General features: G+C 43.8%; 2 protein-coding genes across 3 annotated transcripts; one reads left to right on the forward strand and one right to left on the reverse strand.

Annotated features, from left to right (window-relative positions):
• The first annotated feature begins 1,869 nt into the window (after positions 1–1,869).
• On the forward strand, positions 1,870–12,153 carry LOC121087428 (acyl-coenzyme A synthetase ACSM4, mitochondrial-like). The gene is made up of 13 exons (XM_040592403.1): positions 1,870–2,134; positions 2,592–2,802; positions 3,313–3,520; positions 5,425–5,568; positions 5,990–6,146; positions 7,701–7,780; positions 8,294–8,417; positions 8,787–8,867; positions 9,074–9,175; positions 9,537–9,664; positions 9,753–9,852; positions 10,426–10,545; positions 10,869–12,153. The coding sequence occupies exons 1-13, from the start codon at positions 1,934–1,936 to the stop codon at positions 10,953–10,955; spliced, it is 1,743 nt and encodes a 580-aa protein (XP_040448337.1). The 5' UTR covers positions 1,870–1,933; the 3' UTR covers positions 10,956–12,153.
• Positions 11,827–15,581, reverse strand: THUMPD1 (THUMP domain containing 1). Of its 2 annotated transcripts, XM_040592402.1 has the most exons (5): positions 15,334–15,581; positions 14,838–15,018; positions 14,198–14,446; positions 13,260–13,608; positions 11,827–12,949 (listed from the first exon to the last, which is right to left on the reverse strand). In XM_040592402.1, the coding sequence occupies exons 1-4, from the start codon at positions 15,547–15,549 to the stop codon at positions 13,280–13,282; spliced, it is 975 nt and encodes a 324-aa protein (XP_040448336.1). In that variant the 5' UTR covers positions 15,550–15,581; the 3' UTR covers positions 11,827–12,949; positions 13,260–13,279. The 2 variants fall into 2 exon arrangements, with proteins under 2 accessions (XP_040448336.1, XP_040448335.1); XM_040592401.1 differs by having other exon boundaries at positions 11,827–13,608.
• Between the last annotated feature and the right edge of the window lie 103 nt (positions 15,582–15,684).

Below are 15,684 nucleotides of genomic sequence, written 5' to 3' on the forward strand. Positions count from 1 at the left end.
AGATACTACAGATTATATTTATTGGCACCAGGCTTATGAAAATCTTCATATCTTTATCATACCGATTCTCATACTATGTTTAACTCCGAAATCTGAAAATAAAGCCCTACTGTTGCTATTTCCAAAGTCACTGGTGCCATAGAATAGAGTTATATATTAACGTATGGTGGATTATCTATTCTCCAAAGGCAGTGGACCAGAAATGTAGCCATTCATACTCAGTGTTCTTTCCATCTGCTCTCAACTTTTTCAGTGATTGTGCCTTTCTTCAGAAGATAATTGGAGAAATGAAATCTGCCCTCTTGGGCAGAAATAATCCGCGGCATGGAACGTGATGTGTAATACTACTGAAGGGCTACAACCGCTCAGACAACTAGAGTAAGCCAGGCAGAGGCAATACTTGCCAGGTAAGTACTAGGCAAGATACATGAGGAGAAGTTGAAAAATCTCACCCGATCACAAGTAACATCTCCAGGTAAGTATAAACTATTTAAATGCCCTGAGCAATTAGTTTTTATTTAGTAGTTGTCCAAATACTGAGTCTTCTCAAAAATGAAAGATGCTATCTCCTAATGTAAAAAAGAAATATTTGTAATGCTGTATTCTATTGCTCTTTTTTCATGTGGTTCTCACTTTTATGTAGGAGGGTAGGCTACCACAGAGCAGTTATGCTTTTCTGTTTTGTATCAAGCAGACTGAAGAAGTAGCTTCTTTCTGCAAGAATGTCTTTCTAGGTCTGAGTCTGCAGTCACTCGTTCAGATCTAAAGGAAAAATAAAACAGCAACCAATTCCACAAAGATTTCACTGATGAGCTGTGAGTTCTGGAATAAGGCTTTTTTTAACGGCCCGTTAAGGGCAGAGATAAGAAGCCATATATTACAAGTAGACTACATGAAAAAAAGAAAAAGCTTTCATCTATATATTTAAGTCTCTGAAGTGGAATGTATCCTGATCACCATGTTCCCATACATACAGTGCTAATTCACTCGGTTGCAAAGTGTTTTCAGGGTAATACACAACTGCAAATGGTATTTTGTGAAACCAAATGCAACTCTGCATATTTAAGGACAAATGCAGATGTGGCAAAAGCATTAGCCTGGTAAAAAAAATCAATAACACAATGTAGAAAACCACCTGAGTTATTCACGATACTCTGCTGTCCAGCTAATACAAGGTAAATGCTGGAGGGAGGAGGAGGCATAGTCTTTTCTTTGGACAAAAGGAAGGCAAAGCAAACAGGGATGTGGAATGTACTTCTGGTTAATGTTTATTGCTTTAGCAACAAAAGCAACAAACAGTAAGGATGTTTATTGCATCTCTTCCATATTGGCTAAATGCACAGACCCTCACCCTTGCTCCTTGCTGGCTGGTGGCTACGCTGGTCTTTGAGTAGTTGTGTGTGATGGTTATATCCTGGATTCTGAGGCAAAAACCGGGAACAGAACATGGCATCCATCCTGCAACCAAACCTGTTTGCCACTACTAGCCTTGTAGGGCTGGGGGAGACAGCTGTGGTGCTGAAAACATGGAAACAGTCGGTACAACTCCTGACAAGTTCTTTTTCTTTTCTTTTTTCTTTTTTTTTTTAAAAAACATCCAGCTGTTCAGTTTCAAGCCTTTACTTTGGCTGGACAGACTAGGAATTGTCAGCTGCAAGTGGAATTCTCTGAGAAACGTGTGGATAGATGAAAAACCAGGAGACTTAAGAGGGTTACCAGAGCTCTAGCTTACCCCATAAAATCAGGTGGGATAAAATGGTAACTTGCTGCTCTGTATACATCTGTTCCTTTTGGAGCCAACAGCTCATCTGGAAGTGTGCACATCATAATACAATTATTGATTTTTCTGTCTCTTGTAGGAGGGAAATAATCATTAAAAAATAGTTTTGATAGTTACCATCTCCAAAAGCCCCCATATATCTGCTTTTGTGCCATGAAGATTTTACTTGAATTTCAAGTGTTGCGGTCCCGATGGAGCATCCAGACACTCTGCAGATTACTTCACCAGTATCACAAGACTTTTGCACCTTTGAATTTCTCAGATTATGAAGCTATCAGTCGTTGTGAACAGGAAGTACCCGAGTACTTTAATTTTGCAAGTGATGTGCTGGACAAGTGGTCTCAAATAGAAAAGGTAGCAATTCTGACCCTATAGATGCAGTATTTTTAGTGAAACTGTGTCCCTGTCCCCAAAGTCAAGTCTAAAACCATCACTGGCTTCAGCGGGACCAGATTTTCCTCCTCTATTTCTATTTTAACATAATCTTACATCGCAGAGAAAGGAGAGGGAATTTGCTTTAGCATCAGAGGGGACGTGGTGCTTTGTGTCTGTGACGGATTCAGCAGTGTGCGCAGTGCTGGGTTCATAAAAGCCTCCAAGTAATTTATGAGCATTGCAAATGAGGTAGATACACAGGAACTTATACATGCCTTGGGAAAGGGCTCCTTTAAACAAAACATGCTTAATATCCCTGCCCTAGGATATGTTACACTATCAGATTCCACTGCCTGGAGCATCCCCAAAACCCTGCAAGGAACTACAGGAGTCTCAGAAGTAACCAGCATGCTATTTACACTTGCCTTGTTTATAGGAACGAAAGGGACCATCAAATCCAGCTCTGTGGTGGATAAATGGAAAAGGAGATGAAATTAGATGGAGCTTTGAAGAGCTGGGATTCCTGTCCCAAAAAGTGGCCAACGTGCTCTCTGGGCCATGCAGTCTGCAAAGAGGAGACAGAGTTTTAGTGATTCTGCCCCGAATCCCAGAGTGGTGGCTGCTGAACGTGGCTTGCATGCGAACAGGTGAATTGTATCATTCCTAATGGTCTGGAGACTGATTGTCACCTTCTGTGTCAAAAGCTGGTTAACAATTTGTTTAACAATTATATTTCTTATTTGTCTCTGTAGCCTGAACATTTGACAATCGAAGGGGCTCGTGGGGGTGGTCTCTTACAACTGGTGGATTTACCTTCACTTTTCTTTCACTTTCTCTGGCTTGTGTTGATTGTGTTAAATCAATTTGATGTAACTTCAACAGGCTTAAGTTAAAGCTGTTAGTGTTTACTGCTCAGAAGTTATACTTTCTCCTTCCATTGTGCCTGGAGCAAAAGATCTTGTAGAAAGAGAAGCTATTTTGTACTTCAGATCAGCACATCTGTATCCAAGTTCAGGTGGGGGGAGGGGTGTCTTGATTTACCTTCTTGTCATTTCTGGATTGAATGGTGCTGGTATTCAACAAATCAGAAGCTATGAAGTGATCAGGACTGAAAGTGAAAAATACCTAATAAATTTCCAATTTTATTGCACTTTCAGGTGTTATCTTCATCCCAGGGACTACACAACTGACAGCACAAGACATTTGCTATAGATTGCTGGCTTCCAAGGCTAAGTGCATTATTACAACTGATGTGCTTGCTCCTGCAGTGGACTCAGTTGCATCCAAGTGCCAATTTCTGAAAACGAAGCTAATTGTATCTGAAAGCAGCAGGGCTGAGTGGCTCAACTTCAGTGTTTTGCTCAAGTAAGTGCCTTCTACCTTAACTCCATTCAAAGTCATCTCTAGTGGAAAATATCTCATGTTGTTTAAACACACTTGCACACTTGTGGTTCATTAATAAACTAGATGCCTTTGAGAGTGTGATAGAGAGGACAATTAGGTTTCTTTTCTATGAAGAAAGGGAATATTCGGGAATAGCTAAACTGCTAATTAAAAAATAAGTACAGTCTTACGATATTTAGGTTTGTTACATATGACTATGAAATAATATGGAAAAATAGACAGAAAAGCCTCTCATATAGACAGCTGTGGCCTATTTACCCTCTAAAGCTCGAAGAAAAATATTCTATACATATTATTCCAATCCATATTCCTAAAACTTGATGATAATAGGGCTAATGTCAATAGGTTTTCACTATGAAAGGCTGGAAGAGGGCACCGCAAAATGAACCTAATGTGTTTAGGAATCCATCTGCCACACTGCTGAAAAGCAGCTACTAAAGTGCACCCAAGAGGCAGCTCTTCACTGCAGTGCACGGGTCTGTGGAAGGGGTGGAGAGGCAAAGCGTGGAAGGGAAGCAAACACCCTGCTGCAATCTGCTCAGGGCCCGAGGGGTGATTTTACCAGCTGGTATTTTCCTAAAAGCATCTATGTAGCTAAAACCATTCCTTCAAGGTGGGATCCAAGCTCTTCAGTCACTTTAAGAGCTTTATAAGATGTGCCACGTGTTCTCACAACCATGGGTGTCTGAACCAGCATTACCTGTGCAGCTGACTGCACAGTCTTGCTGTATTTCCATCTGCTCCTTCCAACAATTGCCCATTTCAGTCCCTAAACGGGAAGACAGAGGAAGCAGTAACACTGCATTCCCAAACCTTCTAGAGCTACTAAAACATTCAATTTGATGAATCCTCTTTCCTGCTGGGCTAATATTCCATGGCTTAGTTCCATGGTAGAGGGTGAAATTGATTTGATAAAACCTAAATATTGTCTGGAACTGCGTCAGTCCTGCAGAGGCTGTCGGTGGCGGTCGGGCAGCTAGGCTGTCTGGTTTCCCTGGATGGCTGCCTTGCAAAGTGCTGGCTGTCTGGCTCCAACCTTGCTCAGCTGTCAGTCTCCCAGTCTTCCCAGAGTGCTGGGCTGCTGTCCTGCCTGGCTCGCTGTCTTCCCAGATCGCTGGCAGCCTGGCTGCCTCGTGGGCTAATTGCCCAGACTTCCCAGCTCCCCGTGTCCTCGGCTGCCTTAGCCGGCTGCTAGGCTGGCCGGGATGCTGCGGGGCTGTGGAGCGAGGGCTCCCAGGCAGCGTGCCTGCCTGCCAGCCGGCACCAGGAGACAGCTGGCCTGGGGAGACAGACCTCCCGTGCCCTTGCAGGCATGGGTGATGTTTGCATGCCAAGCAAAACCTTTGTGGACATCAGTCCTGGCAGCGAAAAAGAAACGGGTTTGCTTTCTCATCCTAGTAAGAGATGAGAAATACTTCCCTGTCATGTGCCAGACAAGCAGGAGTTTGAGCCTCCCCGTACTTCCCACGCATGGCAACGATAATTAACTAGTGGGACCACCTACCAAAAGAAATGGTGGGTCTTCCCTCAGCTAATCACATTAAGATTAGAAGACATGCTCTCTGAAGGGCCCTGGGGTCAAACACAAGGTGCTGGGCCTTCTGGTGCTTGGTAAGGGAGGCAAATAAAGGAGAGCCAGTCGGCGTTTTTACTGTGGAGAAGGTGTCCACAGAGAACAGTTAACGAGCAGTATCAGCAACACTTTAATACAGAACTAGCAGTGCAAGGGTGAGGGCATCTCAGTAGTTTTATCCCTCACATCTCGCTAGCCAAACAGTGCTGTATATACTGGGCACAGAGGATCCAAGCTAAGTGTGCTGAATAACACCAGCCACTGTTTCATGTAATGTTTCATATTTTTTAAGGGCTGCCCCCGCTGTCCATAGCTGCATGAAGACAAAAAGCCAGGATCCAATGGCAATCTACTTTACCAGCGGCACCTCAGGCTCTCCCAAAATGGTTGAACATTCCTATGGAAGCTTTGGTCTCAGTTTTTTTCTCTGTGGAAGGTAAAGTATTCAACTAATTATGTTTTTACAGCTCTGAAGTAAGCAGAAGAATTTGTGTATGTGATAAAATTAGGATAGATGATGAGGCTTCCAAAATATTGTACGTGTCATTCTTTTTGGTCTCTTCAGCTGAACTGTACCCACAAAGCAAGGATCTTGTTCGATATAGTATATGGCTTCTTTTTAGAAACTACTTGTCTGTTAATCCAGGCTAAATAATGAGTTAGGATACCGTTTGGTTTTCTTTGCCATCCGTATAAAGGCTAGGCAAAAGGCATTTATTTGAGCTCTTGAATTTCATATCAAATTTACCATGCCTTTCTAAGCAAAAAAACCCACAAAAACAAAACAAAAAAGCTCCCTCACATCCTTAATTTCCGCTTACAGACTCCCTTACATCAGCCACCTTTGTCTTCAACAGGTACTGGATGAATTTGACTCCCTCAGACATCATTTGGAACATATCGGACACTGCTTGGGTAAAGGCAGCTATAGGGAGCGTGTTTGGTCCGTGGTTCCAGGGCACGTGTGTTTTTGTACATGCCATGCCACAGTTTGATCCAAGCGCAATCATAAATGTAAGAACACCATGCTGACAATGAACAGTTACTCATATTTCATGTTGTTTTCCAGGCAGGCCTCGAACGTAAGCCTCTTAGGTTTATGGGATTAGCTGTTTGAAGATGGTGATTGTTCTTCAAACAGGAATATAATACAGGAAGGATTTTGCAGCGTGATTCTTCTGGGCACAGGATATTACCAGCTGCTTCCTATCAGTAGGCGTTACTGGTATTACTTAAACCTCTCCCCTACTGTATTTCACTATTGAAATGATGAATGAGCTGAATTACATGTAAATTAATATTTTAATTATGCTGCTGTGACCCTTAAGAAAGGCAAGCCAGGAGTGGAAAACACTGAAGCTGTGAGATGGGCTTGTTCTTAAAAGAAATTATTTTCAAGCTTCTCGAGCCAATCTGAGGTTTTAATCTAACGCAAAAGGGAAGAGTGCTGTTCCCAAATGGCTCAAAGCACCTACGTGGAAAAGTGTACATTCCTAACATGTCGGGGTTATTTGGGGATTTTAATTCCACTTAATTTCCTTTGTAAAATGGTAGTTGCTAGTTTGGGGTTTTTTTTTGTTTCAATTTCTTGGCCTTGCAAACACCTGCTTGTAACGTGCATGGCATTTTACATCTCTGCACAAAATCAAATTTGGTATTAGAGGCTGCTTTACCCATGGTGTGGCTGGAGTGAAGGCTTGTGAATGAGGGGTCTTCTCCTTGCTTTTATTTATCGCTGCCTGTACCCTTCCCTGAGCAAATTTTCATTGCAGGCAGAAGTGAAGGTAAAAAAAAAAAAAAAAAAAAAAAAAAAAAAAGGCTTAACTCTACCTGAGTGACTGAATCATCTGCTGGTGTTACAGGTGAGAAGTAAAGGTGTGTCAGAAAACAGACTCAGCTGAGATCTTTATTTTTCTGGCAAGGTACCCATGCCCTGTGTTGTGTCCCAGGTAAAGGAGGATATATAAATTTGCCAGTCCAAATCAACCTTTTAATACAGCATTACTCACAACTCAGCCACAGCTCATGGAGACTTGGCTCTGCATGTCAGGCCCTTTGTCAGGACAGCTGAGGGACTTGCAGCATGTCTACAGATTTGTGACAGTCTGTTTCAGAAAGTGTAGGGCTAGATAAAAAACTGGCACAAGCAAAATGTTCAAAAGAAACCTGTAATTTTAGGTGTGTCCGTTTTGAAGTGCCTGACTGTCCTAGGGCGAGATGTGGGCTTTACTGAAGTCCCCTGCAAAACTTAACATTGCACCTCCAGGGCCAGGGTCTTACACCAAGGGATGGTTCTTGTGCATCAGGTGAACATCAGGATAAATTAGGTACACCAGTGATTTACCACAGTCAATGTATGACCTCTTCAGCTGATGTTTGGGGCACTCCGTAACATTTTTCCTGAACACTGACGGTGATGGAATTACTTTTCCGTGTAAAGTGAGGTCTTGTAATTTGCATCCTAGTATGGAATAGGAAGTAATAGTAGCAAGGTTTTTTTTCCCCCAAACAATGCTGCCTAACCCTCTTTTTTCCTTTTTTTTTTTTTTTTTTTTTATAATTTGTCAGACGTTGTGCAGATATCCAGTGACCACTCTGTGCAGCACCCCAACTGCCTACCGCATGCTGGTACAGCATGACCTCACCAGGTACCACACGTCTGTTAACACAGGACTGTGCTCTGCTTGTTCAAGCTGTTGCCTGGTTCGTTAACAGTGATTTCTGTGAGCCCTCATAGCCACTTAAAACGCTGAGCGCAGTGGAAGTTCTGTGTTGGAGTGGGAGGCAGGGGCTGCGAGGAGGCATGCCCTTTTCTTGGCACTGCAGAGAGGTGTGGAAATCCACCCCGCAGGCACCCCAAGCCAGAACCAATTTTGCCCCAGGGCGTTACAGGCAGTAAATATGGAGGCTGGGATTCAACCCTTGAAGACACGTGTGCGGCTCCGCTGCCGTCAGCCCTGCACATCTCCAGTTCACAGCTTTGGCAGCCTGGTTCAAGCCCTACACCAGCTGGAGCCCTAGGCTTTATCTCAACCCTAACCCTAACCCTAAGAGAGTCCGGTCTGTCCTGAGGTCGTGGGGTTGGAAATACGGACGTCAGGGAGAGCAGGATGTGTCCCTTTCTGTCCCCTGATACACAGCGGTATCTTCTGTCTATGAAGGTGTGCATTCAAGGCGCTGAAGCACTGTTTGGCTGGAGGGGAACCACTCAACCCAGAAGTGATGGCGCAGTGGAAAAGCCAAACAGGACTGACTATCTATGAAGGCTACGGCCAAACTGAAGTTGTACGTTCGTTCAGCTTTTTTGTAAAGGGTTACACCTCAACTGTCACTTAGGGGACTTCGGTATCTCATTCCTGTTGGTAAATACAGAACTTGGCCATATGTATTTAACCAAAAAGAAAGATGGCACGGCAGCTGCCTACAAGAGAATTTATTGCTTTGCTTAGAATGACAGCTTGGTTATGATACTGCTTCTAAGATTACTTAAGTTGTAGAGTATCTTGACCTATTTATCTAAGACTTGTTTTGGCTCATACAGATGGAAGATGTAGATCTTATGCTAGCTCAACAGTGGGCATAGTACAAGGACCAGAATAGCCTCAGGAATGACAGTGAAGAATACCTGGGCTGGTTGTTTGTCTTTTCCGACAGGGAATAATATGTGCAAATATGAAAGGAATGAAAATTAAGCCAGGTTCCTTGGGAAAGACAGCTTCCCCCTACGATGTTCAGGTACGGTGGTCCCCTTTTCTGTTTGCTGTTGATTTCACAGGAAGTAATACACAAGAGTACAACATACTGTACAAGTTTTGGTACCATACAGTGGTGTCCAGGGCAGGGTGACTTTTTTTGGTTGAGCTGTTGGCTGCTGAATAGTTTTAGAACATGGCTCTTAAAATGGGAAAGTTATAATCATCCATTTGCCGTTTCTGTTGCAGGTCATAGATGAAAAGGGCAGTGTGCTGCCTCCTGGGAAAGAAGGCGACATTGCTATCAAAATGGGTGCCAAGCGGCCATTTACTTTTTTCACTCGATACGTGGTAAGCCAATAGTGAATTTCCAGACAGACAGTTCAGGCCTGCAGCACGGTATGTATTATTTATATCAACAGGAGCAGATGCAACACCAAAGAGCTGTGGCCCTTCTTGACCTGACAGAGTTCTGACTTAAGAAACTTCCATTCTCTCCCCCATTCATCTGCAGAACTGCTGTGTGATCTTCAGTTCTGTATCTGCCCTTGTGATAAATCTTCCCCTCTAGAAGCAAGCACAAGCTCTTGCATTCTTGAGACAGAAAACAAGTAGTGAAAGATACTATGGGTAGCGTCCCAAGAGGCAAAACTCATCTCTAAGCTTAAGGCTTCTCAGGATTTTGAATATTTAATTGTTGCTTGTTCAACAGGACGATCCAGTGAAAACTGCCTCCACAATCCGTGGGAACTTCTATATCACTGGAGACAGAGGGAGCATGGATGAGGATGGATACATATGGTTTATGGGGAGATCTGATGATGTCATCATCTCCTCTGGGTTTGTAGATTTCAGTTAAAATGCCAAGAAATGTCTAAAAAACAACCCTCTACCTTTCACCTCTCAGCATTCAACTCCTCTCCCCTAGGTACCGTATTGGACCATTTGAAATAGAGAGTGCCCTGATACAGCACCCAGCTGTTGTTGAGTCAGCTGCGGTCAGCAGCCCAGATCCCATCAGAGGGGAGGTAATTAGTGGTCCCTCGTATTCATAAAACACCTTGTGTGACAGACCTTACACTAGATTTCCACTGAATTCAGAAGACTTAATATAGCTATACAAACTTTTCCATCACTTTACCCAAAGAGAGGGGAGCAGTAGCTTGTGTATCCTGTATTCCTTTTTCTTTTTTTTAAATGAAAATGACGACTATAAAGGTGACTTTAGTAAGAATTGATGTACACTTTGACCCACTGCCTGGATATATATTCTTTACTTTAACAACATATGTTTACAGAAAAGGCCCTGGCATCTAAGAACTTTTAATAGTGTCCCTTATGGAACTCTTAAAAATTTGCAAGCACAGTTTGAAACTTTTATCATGTATCACTTAGGACCTTTACTAACGTAAGGTAGAAACAGTCTTTCATCCTAATTTTAGATTTGCTTACACAAAAGCAAATTTTGCCCTGCTGCACAGGTGTGATAAGAGCAAGCCTGCATCACAGGCTACACTCACCTATTTTCATTTAATTGCCTGATTTGTTAGGTTGCTCTAGTTTAATTAATGCTGTATTTTTTATTTATTTTCCCTTTTTAGGTGGTAAAAGCTTTTGTGGTCTTGTCTCCTTCCTTCAAGTCACAAGATCCAAAGAAACTGGCCTGTGAATTGCAAGATCACGTCAAGAAACTCACTGCTCCATACAAGTATCCCAGAAAGGCAAGTAAACATGAGTGTATTTTAAAATCAAAAAATAATCCCAAATACCTATTTTAACCCTGGGGAGGCTAGAAACAGAAAGATTAGACTCAGTTCAAACACAGTAACAATCAAAAAAAGTCTAATATGTACTGTGCAAGAAAATGTACAAGTATTATTTTAAAGATTTTAGAAAATAGGAGATACAACACAATCTAAAACCAAATTAGATTTATTTCCCCAGTCACCAAATTCTTATTTAAGTAGGATGGAAACCTATGCTGTTCTGAAAAAGATTTATATATTAAATCTGCTCATTTTACTTTTTTCCTCTTTTGAATCAGATTGAATTTGTCCAGCAGCTGCCAAAGACAATGACTGGGAAAATCAGACGGAATGAACTGAGGAACAAGGAGTGGGGACGGATTTAGTTTTGATAAGCAATCTAAAAAAGCCTATCCCTATCAATTTCATTCACAATTGACCTTTTTTTATTACAAGTGCAAGCACCGACATAGGATTATATTTCACTTGTTAGGCAGTGATTGTGTAATAAGGCACAAGATTTAAAAACTCCAACTGTACTGTTTTTAAATGCTTGTGTTCTTGCTTAACAAAAATCAAGCCTATTAGCAAGGCATATGCAAACAAATCTTCCAGCCACCTAATGCTTTTCAGAATTAGGGTACAAGTAGAAGGAAGTGATTACCAGGTTGAAGAAGCAGCACATTCATTCTTCGAGACCAGATATTTAACTCAAAAGAGGCTTACTAATGTGGAAACGATGGTACTACATAATGAAGTTCCCCAGAATGGCCACAGCTCTTGCATGCATCCAATTTAAGCACTATGCTTGTATGAATCTTGAAAGCCTCAAGATTTAGAAATTAATGTGTTAACAATGAGTGTTCAATAAGTGCAAATTATTAAAAATCTGGAAGAATGCAGACATACTTAAGACTGCAGCATAGGCAGCATCTAAATATCAGACATAGGCTTGACAAATGAGTGGTAGCTATTCAGCAGTTTCTTCTGAAGAACTGTAGGTCCTGCAGGAATGCAAATATGAGGGGGAAGAGGAGGGGAGGAGAGAGGCAAGGGGAGAAATGCAAACAAAAACTCAGGAACTATCCCTGACTCTGTCCTTAGTCAGTTAATTGGACTGTCTTAAATGGTGATCACAAATATCACCTACCAATAAACATTTACAGTTGCCCTCAAATGGTTCTTTCCTATGTGTGACCTAGACGTTGTTGGGTTTAATCCACACACAAAAAGTTTTAAAATTAAAAAAAACACCAATGGAGGTAAGAAAGCAGAGTTTTAATAAATGGGTGGTCAGGGAGACAGGACTAGGGAAAAAAGTCATCTTAATTTTCCAACTGCTATAACAATTTCTGAGATTAGAGGAAAATATAAATTAAACTGTTGAGACACTTGAACACATCCTTTTCATTAGACCAAGACAAGCAGCAAGTGGTGTGCTTGAAGATGAGTCTTTTCCTGTTAGGAAGGGGCTTTTACGCTAGAAATGAAATGCTAAAGCTAGACAGTTGAACAGGAAGCATAGTCAAAACCCTATTGGAAAGCAGGTTATAGCTGCACTGGATTTGGTTGGTTCTTAAAAGTCACTGGGATATCAAAAAAGCTGCTGTAACAGACACCAGAAAGACTCACTAACATTACTTTCAGCCTGAACTAAAATTAATACTGTAAAGCTAAAACTATTACCAAAAAATTCAATTTCATTCCCCTTAACCAGTATAGTATAATGGAGAACTTTTTACCTAATAAATTTTCAAGCAGTATTTACATTCAAATTTTGGAGACCTAAGGGGGGGCGGGGGGGGGGAACCCAAACAAAACCAAAACCCATGACTTCACCACTCACCCACCCCCCACCCCACGCCACCCAAGGATTAAGTCTTTGGAAAGAGCAGGAAAAGGCTATTTACAGGAAATTACTCAAAAGAATTCTGTTCAGTGATACAATAGTTTCTATGAACCAGTAACTGCTGTATGCACAGCTAATGTAAACACATATGTAGTTTTTGCTAAAGCCACCTGCAATGCCTCCACTGTACTTCAACTGTTCCAGAACAGTAAAATCTATCCTCTAGATCATCCCATAGTATTCAAGTATTTTGATCATAGCAGTTCGTCCCATTCACTTTCAAGACTTAGCGTATCCTTGTAGGGCAATGTGTGTGTGTATATATATATATGTGTGTAATCCTCCATCATACAGGAAATTATCAGTTTTAGCTCATTCTGTTGTTCATACAGAAAAATGTATCAGGGTTCTGCAGCCACACAAGTTGTCAGATCGCTGCCTTAAAAATCCTCTGCAAGCAACTGTTTTTTCAGATCTCTCGCTTCTCCCAATACTTCCCGATAGAGCTGATTCTGCACTGCCTTTTGGTTTCTGTAGCCATCAGACGTAACAAAGGAGAGTCAATATATGTCAGGATGGTCACATCGACATATGCATGCACACACACACAAGCTTTTTGTGCTAGGTAAAGGCAGTTCAGAAGTAAAATGACAGCAAGCTTCACCATAAAGGTGATGCACTCACATCTGCTGTAACGTCAGCTCCACCTGCAACCAGCATTAAAATTCTTACACATGTGGATTTTAAAAATAAGATTTCAGAACAAAACCCACTCTCCTCTTTAAAATGCCCTTTCAGAACTCTAGGGCAACTTTTTTAAATAGGTTTTGATTGTGTTTACCTTTCCTTTCAACCACATTTCTACACTGTCAGCACATCATTCCTCTTGGGCTCAGCTTGTATTTCACCTTGATTCTTGTTCTCTTGTTTTACTTCTTCTGAGCTCTTCTCCTCCTCCTCAGTTTCTGGTTTTACTACCTTCGAGTTCTGTTCTTCTGTCAGACATGATGGGTTTTGTTGCGTGTTGTCTTTGTTGCTCTTTACCACCTCCTGTAGATTGTATTTTCTGAACAGAACATAGTCTCTCACGACACTCAAGCAACAGACGTTTTTTATTATTTCCACCACAACGGTATATTGTGGGTTATTAAGATCAACTTTGTTTTCTGGATTGAGGCTGCCCACAACTCCTGTAAAACAAGAGGTAGTTTGAAAAACACTGGAAAAAAATGCTTCAGAGCAAAATCGTGCCCTATTGAAATGATAAAAGTTAAGTGAGAGAAGGCAACATCCCCCTTGTTACCAATTACTCATTTTATAATTGCTTAAAATAGCACAACAGAGCAGGACCCTTAGAATATACCACCAGTACGACTGAAGTAACTGCACGCTATCCCACTGCAATTACCAAGAAACAAAATACTCTAGTGAGGTGGAGCTATGAGTTGTATATTCAATGGAAATAGTGACACATTATTTCAATATAGCATCCAGAAAGTCTGATAGCAGTCATTTCAAAGCACATATAACTGACACTCCAAATTACCCACAATGCTGTACTCTCTTCTGCTTGTTGTCTCTTAAGACCTTGACACCAACAAGGAATACTGATGTCAAGCTTTTATAAGTCTTAGAGAAGCTTTTGTGATTCAACGTACAGATTTTAAGCCACAAATACATACAACCATTAAGACCACTTTTAATAATCTGACCTACGTTACGCATGCAGTTGTGGCCTGCTTATACTTGTTCTTAGTTTTGTGTGAAATACATACATACCTGCCAATTCCTTAATTACTTCTTCCCTACTCATATGACTGTTATTACGTGCTTTGTAAACAATCTGAAAAGTACCCTTATTAGGGGCTTTAAACCAAGGCTCAAAAAACGTTTCTGTGTATTTTTTCATATCCTCCATAAAAGCCTTGCAAGTTCCAGAAACTGGCAGCATGCGCAGAATGACTCGTGTTTTCTTCTTTTTAGTGGCATGCATATCCTTTAATATATGGTGCACCAGGTTCTCGGGTTCTGCAAGAAAAACATCTAAGTGTGAGAAACAAATTGAAGGCGTTTCCTGATTATCTTCCTTCCTCTAATTAACAGGCTGGGGAAACGCACGCTTGGCTGTGCTGCACTGCTGTCAGCCACACATCCTTTTCTGTAAAGAGCTGGTTCACTGTACTAAAATGGGATAATCCATGATTATTTGATCAAAGCAGATTCCTCTACCAGTAGTGGCTCTGCCAATGGCAAAACTCAGTGACAGTGCCAAGGGGAAGAGGAAACCCCGTCTGTCTTCGGTATATGAGTTTCCTGAAGTCACACTCCGTGGCCCATCACCAGCGTCCCAGGGCCGGTCACCAGCGCCACCAGCGCCCCTGGGAGCGGTGTAGCCCCACAGCACCAGCGCCCGTCCCACCTATGCCGCGGGTCCTGATGAAGACCACGTTGTTGGCGCCGCTCTCCACCGACTGGAACCGCTGCAGCTTCTGCTCGGTCGAGGCGCGGATCTGGCCGACCTCCTTCCTCAGGGCCGCCTCCACGTCGTCCTCGTCCTCCTCCCTGTCGCTGCCGGACAGCCGCTCCTCGGGATCTGGGAACTGCACACAAAGCACGTCCCTGCTTCGAGGGTTCGGGGGTACCGGTGCCCGCAGCCCCGCGGCCGCCGGCGGGGCCCCGGCACGCCCGGGGCTGGGGGTGCCCGCATGGGCCGTTCCTGCCGCCGGCCTGCACGGGGTGGCGCCCCCAGCCCCGCGCGCCCAACGCCAGCGGGCCTCCTCCGTGCAGAACGGGGGGCGGCCCCGAGCGCTGCCCCGCCCGCGGGAGCCGGGCCCCGAGGGGGCGGGTGATGCCGCGCCGCCGGCCCCGGGCCGCCTCCCGCCCGACCCCAAGCCACCGGCCGGGCCCGCACGCACCTGCTCGGGGCCGTACAGCAGGTCCCCGTACTCGCCCAGCAGGCTGTAGGCCTCCCCCACGCACTTGCGCTCGTTCATGTTGCAGGTGATGAGGATGCCGCGCATGCCGGCCTCCAGCTGCCGCCCGCCGCCGCGGGGCCGCTTGGCCCGCCCGGCCGCCGCCGCGAAGTGCCCCTTGGGCCGCCGCTTGCGCGCCGACGGCTCCGCCGCGGCCATCGACCGCCACCCGCCGCCGCGCTCCGCGATGGCGTCAGAGCCGCGCCGCCCGCCGCCCCGGCCCTAGCGCCCGCCCGGCCCCAGCGCCCGCCCGCCGCCGCAGCACAGCGCCGCCCCGCGGCAGCCGGCCTGGCA

Source organism: Falco naumanni, chromosome 4, assembly GCF_017639655.2.
Source record: "Falco naumanni isolate bFalNau1 chromosome 4, bFalNau1.pat, whole genome shotgun sequence".
Taxonomy (NCBI): Eukaryota; Metazoa; Chordata; class Aves; order Falconiformes; family Falconidae; genus Falco; species Falco naumanni.